At 49.4% G+C, this 11,002-nt stretch overlaps 1 protein-coding gene across 2 annotated transcripts in view; it reads right to left on the bottom strand.

Moving 5' to 3' along the window:
* SLC5A9 (solute carrier family 5 member 9) overlaps positions 1 to 10,034 on the bottom strand; it is a 30,106-nt gene extending 20,072 nt beyond the window's left edge. The window contains exons 1-2 of one of the 2 annotated variants that reach the window (XM_064719528.1): positions 9,943 to 10,034; positions 305 to 376 (exon numbers count right to left, since the gene is read on the bottom strand). In XM_064719528.1, the coding sequence (XP_064575598.1) occupies positions 305 to 319 (15 nt within the window). In that variant the 5' untranslated portion in view covers positions 320 to 376; positions 9,943 to 10,034. Of the gene's footprint in view, positions 1 to 304; positions 377 to 7,788; positions 7,922 to 9,942 lie in introns of those variants that run through there. The other variant, XM_064719529.1, reaches the window with a different exon arrangement.
* Between the last annotated feature and the right edge of the window lie 968 nt (positions 10,035 to 11,002).

Genomic DNA, 11,002 nt, shown 5'->3' with positions numbered 1-11,002 from the left:
CCAGGTAGGCAGCCAGCATTCCCCAGCTTTCATCAGTGGGAACATTTTTATTGCTGACTTTAAGCAGAGAGACTGAGAGTTGGAAAACCCTGAAGGTGCTGAGCTACCCTTTGGGCCTGGCAGCTCCATGCTGCAGCCCACTGGCAGAGATGAGTGGGATGATTCCTTATGGATCCTTCATCTGTCCCCTTCATCTCAGGACTACAGTCAGAATATGTAAAAGCTGGGTCCCCTCACCAGATCTGCTCTCAAACCTGGAATTGCTTTCAAACCATGAGAAATAAGAGGGAAGCATTTCACTCACAGGCCACCAAGACATGGATCTTCCAGCCAGAAAATATCCTCCAACAGTGCCCCGGCTCGCTCGTATCGACGACTGGAAGCACAGGAAAAGGAATAGGAATAAGTGTTTTCCTCCATTCACCCTCCTTGAGTCAGACCAAGCCAGGAGAATCCTTAGTGCCTGGCCTCAGCACCAGCTCCAAAATACTTTTATGGATCTGTTAGGTATGCCAGGCTTCACACACTGCTGCTGCCCCTTTTTGTGCCGGCTCCTGACAGTCGTGCTGTGGAAAGAAGCTTCTTGTACCTGTTTAATGACTTCTCCCTGCATGTACCAACTGGGAGAGAAAAAGCAGTTCAGCCAAGCAGAACACAGTAGGTGTCTGTGACAGAGGTCTTCGCCAAACAACACGAATAAATCATTAGCAACAATCTTTCCAAAGTTTTTAAGGCCACATTTTAGTCTTCTCCAGCACAACCTTGGCTTTTCTTTTGCCTCCTGCATGTCCACACCCAGATGTGAGACTGCTCTGCAGCACAGGAGCTGAGCATCATTCCCAGAACAACCTCCAGGGAGTGATCCCACAGTTTTCCCCACGTGGGGTGAAGGATTCCTGTCACCCCCAAATTTGCTCCATAGGCCCTGGGATAATTTGTGCAGAGGATGCCATTTACAGGCAAACCCCTTTGTGCCCAGGAGGAGTGTGGGGAGCATCAAAGCCTCTCTGGCTCAGGCAGACCCAAAGCAGGCCCCTCAGGGACTCACCCATATCCCCACAGCGAGGATAAAGACGAAGTACAGAACCACCACGACGATGTCTGCCACTGAAAAGGCGGCTGTTGCCGTGCCCCCTGGCAGCCCAGGCAGCTCCGTGGTGCTTGTGCTGGGCTGGCTCATGGCTCTGAGCAAACTGATGGTTTGCTCCCTCACGATGGACTTAAATGCTCGTTGGCCTTCATCGTTTCCCTTGTAATAATTAACAGGGTCAAGAAGGTGTGAGTGGGGAGCAGAGGCCAGGCAGATTGTGACTAACATCTTTCAGCAGGAGCTTGGTCTCTGTGGCTGATCAGAGAGGGTCACCACACAGCTCTGTGGTGTGAGGCTTCCTGCCATTCCCCCTCCTGTGCATTTACCAGAGGTCCTTCCTCCTGCCCATTTACCCATTGGTGACACCCACTGGGATTTAGGAGATGGTTCTGCTTTGAGGTCTGCCTGGAGAAGGCTTGTGCCCCACAGCCAGATCTGGAATGGCTTTGCCAGTCCCAGTAGGACCCTTGTGTCCCAGGACATGGGCAGGAAGGAGGAGAGGGCTGGACCCTGTGACATAATCAAACTGTGAACCCAGGTCCCCAGCAGGGAATTTTCTCATCCTGGTTTGCAGGCAAGGTGGGCACACTCCAGCACAAGACCCCTGAACCAGGGCACAGAGAGGGGGTCACACCAAACCTCTCCTCCTTTGTTGGGACAGCTTTGGGAGGACCATGAAAGTTTCCTGCTGGGGCTGGCAGAGCCTTTCCAGAGTCTTCTCCAGGCAGACCTCAAAGCAGAACCATCTCCTACATCCCCCAGCCTCACCCTCTGTGGTCCCTCACCCCGTGACATATCACATGGGACATTTTAAACTGAGGTAAGCTGTGCTTGATCTTGGTTTCAAGGGAGGCATCAAAAACTCTCTCTCACTTTGTTCTATTCCCCTCTCTCCCAGATTTTTCTTGCAAATGCAGGCTATCTACTTGCTCATTAATTGCACAGCTAACATGAAGCCCACATCCACCCCTGCTCCCCAATCTGAGGCTCCCTGGGAGCAGAGCCTCCCTGTAGGCTCATTATCCACAAGAGGCTTTTCAAAACTGAAATGTTTCAACGAGCTGAAGTACAGTTACCAGAAATTAAATATCTGGAAGCCTAAATCCCCTGGTATAAACAGGCAGCTCTCCCTGCACAGAGCTGATTTACACTCACCCACACACTTCTCCCTCTTAACACCTCAGCACCTGAAAGCAAAAGACACTTGCCTAATCCTGACATGCATTAAATACCTGCCCAAGAAGCAACCAGGAATGCTCCTCCGCATGGGAAGCCCAAACCCCAAGTACTACCTGCCTGACCTAGCCCTCCACCCCACCTTCCCACACTGCTGTATCTGCAGCAATGCTTGGAAACACTTGGAAGGTTTCACCCCAGCCCAGCAAATACATCCAATAATCCATTCCCAGCAGCCATGATCTACCACGAGTCCATTGGACACACTGGAATGACACAGGCGTATGGCAGCAGGATGTTGTCAGGTGCTGTTAAACAGCCTGGACCATCCCAAACTGCAGTGGCCAGCCCAGTTTCTGGGCAGGGTTGCAGCAGCTGCACCTCAAACATGGACAACACATTGTGTGCCTTTGTGGCAGTCCTGTCCTCGCTGCTCCATCCTGTTCAGGCAGGAGCTGCTCTGCTCCCCACTCCCAGGACAAGCTGCAGAGGAGCTCTCCTCCCTAGGGATGTGGCCACTGTCCCTGCCCACAGCCAAAGCAATGACACATCCTGCTGCTGTGTGGCTCCCTGCCTGCTGCAGCAGTCCTGGGCAAGAGGCAGGTGCACAGTGCAGGGTCCCAGCAGCAGGGCAGTGCTTATCTGCTGCCCCATGCACTGCTGGGTCAGCACCAGGGGCCCTGCACGCCCAGGACATGCAGTGCTCCTTGCCCTGGGTGCAGGTGTGGGAGCTCGCATGCTCAGGAGACAATAAAAATTCATCACAGCTGACAAACAAACAAACAGCCTCAGAGTGAAAGACGTGTCAGCAGCATAAGCCCAGCACGTGGGATCTGGCTGATCTCTGCTGATTCTGAGGGTGGCAAACTGTCTCCCACTTCTCTCCAGGGTCCTGGCGAGGGACCTTGAGTGTGCAGGTCACCTGCTGCAGCAAACCCACCCTCCCAGCTGGCAGAGGGCTCAGAGCCTCTTGGCCATGCAGGCAATGCTGAATTTTGCTTGCCCAAAGTGAAGGAATGAGTTGGTTTCTGTTACCTGTGCTGGTGGGAGTGGTGATGGCAGCAGAGGAAGTGCTGGGCACAGCAGAGAGGGGTGAGCCAGTGAGCACAGGGGACAAAGCCATCCCCACAGTGTGTCACCCACAGCAGGATCACCTGGCAGAGGTGCTGGCTGCACTCATGGGGGCAATTCCTCAGAGAGCTGAGGAATACAGATCTTCATCCTTTCCCCATTCCTCCCCTCCTGAGACATCACTCCTGTACCTTCCCAAAACCATTCTTCCTCCCTAGGACATGGTGCATGCCTGGCTTTATGCAGTGTTTTTGTTGTCTTGGTGAAGGCTGAGAGCAGGGCTATCAAACTGGGAGCAGAAGACACCCCTGAAGCTCACATGGGGCCTCCTTGTGTCCCTCCTTGCCAGAGACAGCCCCATTGTCACCGAGCCCAGCATCCATGGCTTCTCCCAGCAGAGGTGTGGGGCGGGCTGCAGAGCTGCAGCTGCCCTGTAAAACCCACACTTTCAGCAGTACCAGACCCTGCAGCACAGTTAATGCACTCTCCTCTGCCTGCAGCAGAACTGACAGGATGTTTAGTGTCCCCCGGTGGGGTGTCCACCCTCTCTCCTGTCACAGAGGCTGGGAAGGAGCCCTTCAGGGACTGGAAATTGTAAGTGGCGTTTCATAGAGTGCAGCTCAGAAAAAAATAAAAAGGTGCTGAAGAGCAAGTGTTTCTGGGGCAAAGGATGGTCGGTGGAGTGACAGGCAATTATTTTCACAAATGTTAACGAATAAATGGACTTCGTTACCAAGCCACTTCACAGTCATCAGCAAATAGTTCCAATGACAATTAGTGAATTTCTAAATGGATTGAGAAATTGGTTTATACACAGATACCGATGCAGTGGAGTGAGGTGATAGCCCAGCCTCACTCCTTACCTTTCCTCCTGGGGGATTTTCCTGTGTGCTGAATGGGTGAGGCATTCAGCTCACCATTATTTTCCTCTCAGCTCTTTCTCGGGGGAACGGCTCTTGAATGAAATCCAGCAGTTTAATTTTGGTGTGATATGAATGGGCTCTGAATGTATTTAATGTTTAAAGGCAGCTATTGAGCTCGGAGCCTGCTCGGGAGGAGCAGCGCGAAGCAGAGCAGACCCCCGGGAAGCGCAGTGGTGCTACCACAGCTCTTTTCTTCCCTCTGCAGGCCACACTCTGATTTTCACTCCCCGACTGTCCCATAAACCTGGAGGCACTCCATCGCTTCAAGACTCCTTGAATGCACTAATTTTGTTTGTTTGTTTTACCGGGGTGAGGCAGGGATAAAATGTCATGCAGAGGAGCCAGGGAAGGTGCTGGATTCAGTGGGAGCCTCATCACCTTGTCAGGCTGCTCTGAGCCCTGCCACATCAGCTCTGTGTGCTGGAAACTGCTGCTCTCCATTCCTGGGCATGGGCAGAGCTCCCTGTGCAGGCTGTGTGTTCCCACTCTCACTTCCAGCCATGCAGTGCAGGTGGGCTCACATGGGATGTGCTTCCCATGTCTGGGCTCCCTTGGCAGGGAGCTGGGAGCGTGGATCTCTCCCAGCAAGTGGCACTGACCATCTGCTACCCCCTCCTCACTCTCTCCCAGAGATCACCTGGAGCACTGTGGGCCAAGGACAGCCTTGACACATAGCCCAGTTTCAAGCTACCACACAGCTTTTGCTAGGTTAAGTGAATTTAGTGAGAGGAGACACCTTGGGCTAAGAGTGGTGTTACCAACCAGCCAGTCCAGGATGAGGTGGACTACTAAGAGTGGAGTCTCATCCTGGCTGTCTTTATCCAGACAATTCATTTGCTGCCCCAAACAAGGGTTTGCACCTCCCTGCTCAGCTGAACAACCTCCTTTGATTGCCCTTTCCATCCCCACACTGGGAAACTTCTGTGACTGCAGGGAAATTAAGGTGAGAAGACACAGAAGGAGTTTCAGGTCACCCTTCCAGCCATGTCTGCCTAGAAGAATCATTCTAGGACCAAGCAGACTTAGGCTGGAAAAAATATGTCACATTTACTGAGTGACTTTTTTGACTAACAGCCAGACTTTGAAAAATATTAGCAAGGGTAAAACATTAAGTGACAGAACAAGGACACTTTGGATGAAGGATGTTGTTCTCCCTTTAATTTACTCCCCTCTACAGCCTTGCAAAGATCTCAGCAGAGTAAGTGTCCTTATTGATGGATACACTATCCTTGTTAAGATGGGACAATATACTTATTTACAGCTTTCATCATTGTCATGGAGGCACAAAGCAAACAGATATAACTAATGAAGATTTAGCTGTTACATAATGTCTTTGCCAACTCCATGCAGAAGTCTGGGTAAAACCCCTGGAAATAAATCTTCTTATGAGAGCATTTTAAAATAAATTTAAGACATGAAGAGATGTATTTGTAGCTTGTATTGCTTTCCTGGAAATGTGTCTCAGGTTTGGAGTACAAATGAAGTGATGAGAAACACCAAGGAAGTGAAAGCCACATCAGCCCTACCATCCAAGCAGTGAATTTGCACATTCATGGTGATGCTCCATGGTAAAGGTGGTGTGAGCTGTGACCATTGGTACCACCAGCAAGATGCAGACTCAGTAATAAACAATCAACAGGCAGAAGAGATGGAGGAGCTGCAGTAAAAGCTTCTTCACTTCATTTGATTCTCTCTGGATCCCTCTGAAGATGAGAACAGCCATGCAACTCATGGTGGCTGGGACAGTAATGCTCCATAGAAGAGCAGGCAAGGCAATGCTTTCACAGCTCTTGCAGGAGCATGTTTGGTACTACAGGAACAACCAGGTTCCTTGGATGTTCTCCTGAAATCTATTGTCTGAGAATCACAAGGAACTTGGTCCAAGTTTTACCACTTACCACGTGGTAGAATTGGAGGTGGAGCATGATCACCTGGTCAGCTCCTGGGGAGCAGGGAATAGGATGTCTCTCTCTGTTTCCCACCAGGACCTCACACAATCCTTTTACAGATCACACAGTGGGGAAGAAAACTGTCCTTGCTAAATGATTTCTATCTGTGTTCTCCCAAAAAGCACTCCCTAAACACAACTAAAAAGCAATCTGAGGCATTTAAATTTTGTGGCCCCTTTCAAAAGAAAATGCCCCATGGCAAAACCACGGATGTGAATATCTGTTTTGGAACTGTGAATTCAGACAGGTATCAGCAGCTTGATCCATCTGTGCTTGGTGACTATTTAAAAAATCCTTCTCCTCCACGTCAGGAGAAAAATGGCAAAGTAGAATCAGATTCAATGTTAGGAGGCAGGATAAAGGCATTCTCCCTTATGACAGGTCAGTCAGTGTTGGGGGGTTGGTCTCACAGGGAGGTGAAGTCTGGTACAAACCCTCTTGTCTAGAAATACTCAAGTCCAGCAGAAGCAATGAAGGAATGGTTTCTTCACAGCTGGGACCTCATCCCAGAGATTTTATTTAGGTTACAAGGTTTCCTCCATGATGTTCTGTGCTCCTTCTTTCCCTCCTTCATACAGAGCTCCCGCACTTGGTGTCTGCATCAGGGCCCAGGGAGAGCCCCTCTGCCAGCACCATCCAGCTGCTGATGCTCCCTTGAGTATCAGGGGCAGCAGCTCCTCTTGCCCCAGCGAGGAGTCCATCAACACATCTAATTTCCTTTCACATCCAGGCTCAGCAAAAGACAACTATATTTCACTGCCATTTCCCTGCAGTCACTGTGTTACAGACCCACAGAACTGGAAAGGAAATCCATGTCTTTGAGCCAAACCCTATAGATGCAAGATGCCCTTTCAAGCTTCAGCAAGAGCTGAACTTTTCTACAAAGTCTGTCGATCCATTTCTGGCTGAATCACTTTTCAAAGAAAACTGGCCAGATAAGACACTTTTTTTTTTTTTTAATAGAAAGGAGCATTTTTGAATTGATGCTGAATTTCCTTTGACTAGTTGATAAAATAGAAGTCAAAAAGCTCTGAGGGTCAAGGATATATAGGAAGTGAGTACAGTCTTTAGAGTTACTATCCCTAAGGAAAAGAACCAGAAAGGAAGGCTGAGACAAAATGGTTGCTGAGACAACGAAGGAGGAGGGGGAAGGAGGAAGGAAAAATTGGTAAAATCAAACTTAATGGCTTGCTGCAGTTTGTGGGGACTGAGGAAACAAATTCTGGAGCTGAAGGAGTTGTCAGGCAGTGAGATAGGGTTACACATCCTCCACACAGAGCCTGCAGTGCTGGCTTGATTAGGAGAAGGGACTTGGGATCACTACAGACAGAGCCGCCTTGCTCCCTGTCAGCTTGCACAAGTAATCAGCATCCCAAAATGACAGCTCCCTCCAGGGCTGAGATTTCTTAAAACAAAACTAAAATAAAAATAAGAGGCCTCTTTGGTCCTGCTGCAAACCTAGCTGCACTACCAAAAGGAAAATAATTGTTAAGAGACAGAAAGACACTGACATTCTCCAGCAACTTCCCCAATGCTAATCTTCACCACGATAATAATAATAACAACAACAATGACTTACATTATTCCTACACCACAGTTGAGCAGCTCATATCCTGAGGAATACATCAGACTTGATAAACTACTGCCATCAACTTGCACAGTGTGATGAGACTTAGCGTGGGAGGATGCTGATGTTTCGTGATGCCCTAGAGAAGCTGAGGACAAAATGTGATAAAGATTCCCCCCTGCAGACCTCAGTTTCCAGGGAGGATTTTGAGTACATGGAAGGGGAATCATACAGTTTGGGACATTGGCCAGAACACAGGAAATAATGCCCTTGTGCTTGGCCAAAGCATCAGTGAAGCTTCATTAGTGCCAACTCCAAGCCTTAAAAATCCTTGAGATGGGGGCCAAGACTGAATGATATTGGCTTAGATATGATGGGGACTTTTTTTTTGTTTCCAGCAGTAGAGATTTTTTGGTTTTTTCTGGTTTCTGTTCCCAGAGGGTGCATTTTTATACTTTTCTCCATCATAATGAGCTCTAGCAGCAAGTCTCATATATGCATGAAATTTGGGAAGTTTACTGCACAAACTAGGACTTGAGGGAAAACAATAAATCTCACCAGTTTCACAGGAGAATTGCCAATGCTGGTGCTCAGCTGAGGCTCCTCTCCTCTCTCACACTCCCCCACTCTCCTGGCAAAGCTCTGAGATGTGCAGCATTCCAAGCTGCAGCTCCAAGGGTGGCTTTCCAAGAGGGCCCCAAGAAACAAGGTACTCACTGAGCAATTAAACCAATGAAAACAGCTTTTTTTGGGATGTCCATCATAGTGTAGGAGGCTCTGGTGTCAGAGGAAGGTGTGGGGTCTCACAGACCCACTCTGATGGTCAGAGGGCAGTGCTGCTGTGGATTTTCTCCTGGCTAAGGAGGCCTAAGCTCACACTTTAATTTTTCCTTTGTGGTGGGATGGATAGAATCTCTTTTGATTCATAATTTATCTTCACAAACCTTGTAAAGACTTCATATATTTAAAACTACCAGTTCTCTACCAGATGTGGTCAGTGTTAACCAAAGCACCCACTGGGTTGTGATGCTCACAGAGCCCTGCAGCCTCCTCGCTGTGATCACCCAGGAAATCCCCCTTCCAAATCCAGGGAAACCAATTCCTCAGATCACTCCTGGCGGTGTCTGTGGCTTTTCTCCTCTCACCTACAAGATCCCTACACACAGGGAAAGCAGGAATGGTGTCACAGGGCCTGGTGCTGCCTGGGCCATGTGCCCATCCAGTATTCTTGTGACAGACCTGAGACCTGACTCATATTTTTATTGGGAAATATGCAGCAGAACAGTTCTGAAGTTGCACAAATCAATTAGAACCAAACAAACCAAAACACCTCCCAAACCCCACTTTTTTTTAACCTGCTTTTATGAGCCTAAATGAGCAGAAAGCAGCAGAAACATATTTTAAGAGATTGTTTCCCATGTCTTTCCTGCCTCCCCAAGGCAGGTTTAATATCTGTCCAGAGGGAAAAATTCATCTCCAATAAATCATCAATTACTGCAGCGCTTAAACCCAGCTTGTCCTTCAGTGTTCTGCTAGCAGGGATTGATTTCCCTGCACACCCTGGAGCGGGATTCCTTCACCCCAGCCCTCCTGAGCCCCTTGCTGACCGTGGAAGCCGCTCCCCGTCCCCAGGGATGCTCCCAGCGCTGGGATGTGCCCGGCAGGGATGCGGGGGCTCCAGTTACCAGCAGATGGCAGCTGGAGATCACAGAGGGAAATTGGGAGTTCTCTGCTCCTGCAAGCACAGCCCACAAATCCCGGGTGAGCTTGGCACAGACACGGACTCGCCACCGATCCCCGCTTTTCACCCCGAGCTGGGGGGGATGCACAAGGAGCCCCAGCAAGAACAGAGAGGAGAGGGTGGGAAAAGACACGGTGCTTATCCTTACAGACATTGGAAACAGAATTTTAAAAAATAAATCTACAAATTCGCAGGCCACATCTCTCCTCCCTTCACCCCAGGCTCGACCTCTCAAGCCACAGAATAATTTAGATGTCATTTTCTAACCCAATCCCACCACAAACTCTCTCATGCAGGTCCCGGCCAGCCCTCAAATGCATTTCAGGCAGAGTTACTCAGAGGACAGGAGCAATCCCTGTTCTCCCTCCACACCAAAGCCTCACCAAACCCATCACTGCAGCAGCCCCCCCAGAAATGAGCATTACCCTGTTATCAGCTCTTGCTTCTTTCCTTTTCAGCTCCCACTACCCATGAATGTCCCTCCCTGCACCACAGCCAGTCCTGCAATGGGATTCACTCTCTGTGCCATGGCACAGCCCCAGCTCCACCTTCTGAGGTGTTCTCTGTTCTCCTTCCCCTCCTTCCAGCTGACAGCCCAGGTGAGCTGTGTCACAGACACCACCTGTAAAGAAAACTCATCCCCACCTCTCACCCAGAGGAGCTGGCTTTGAGGAACTGCAAACGTGAGAGAATCCACCCAGTGCCTCAAGCACTGATTGAATAATTGCTGCTTCCCGAAGAGGCCAGGATGGGCTCTGCTACTGCAGCTGGGTCACCCCTCCAGCCCAGACAGCAGGAATGCTTTGTATTAAAATATATTAAAAAGCTAAAGATAATGCCCTGAGCTTAAAAAAGTTCCTCATTGTCTAAGGGCCAGATCCATATCTGATCCTGAGGTGTAAGAAGCACTGTGCATCCTCTGCATCCCTGGTCAAAGGTGTAGGACAAAGGTGTGTCCCACCAGGGGCACTTCTGGGCAGCCAATGCTCAATTTGGGGTCCACTGACCCCCTCAGCAGCTTTCACCCCCAGGAGGATCCTTGCTGTCCCAGCTCCTTGCACAGGCTCCTTCCACAAGCAGCACAGAGATTATGCACACACAGAAGCTTTTCTTGGCCAGGACAGAAAATGAAAATAGCATTTTTCCCATTCCCCCAGCCCCCACAGCTTCAGTTCTGCAGGAGCCAGTGGAGCCAAAAAAGGGGCTAGACAAGACATCAAGCACTACCCATTTAATCCAGCTCCAGTTCCTCATTTACCAATGTCAGCCTCCTGTCCAAGCTTTCTTTGGCTTTCATCTCTTCTTTTATCTGCATGCTGTCTCTGGTTTGCCCCTTCTGTTTGCTACTGCTTTGATCTCTTGAACTTCTGCAATCCAGACCCAAATCCATGAGAGCTTATGCTGAAGAGTTTCCAGTTTTTTCCTGTTGTTACGCTCTTTAAATTCTTCCTTTGAAAATTTTCCTCTGAAAATTCTGGCAAATTC

This window comes from Zonotrichia leucophrys, chromosome 8 (genome assembly GCF_028769735.1).
Source record: "Zonotrichia leucophrys gambelii isolate GWCS_2022_RI chromosome 8, RI_Zleu_2.0, whole genome shotgun sequence".
Classification (NCBI taxonomy): Eukaryota; Metazoa; Chordata; class Aves; order Passeriformes; family Passerellidae; genus Zonotrichia; species Zonotrichia leucophrys.
The sequence above is the reverse complement of the archived record's forward strand: the minus strand, read 5'-3'. Positions and strand labels throughout refer to the sequence as shown.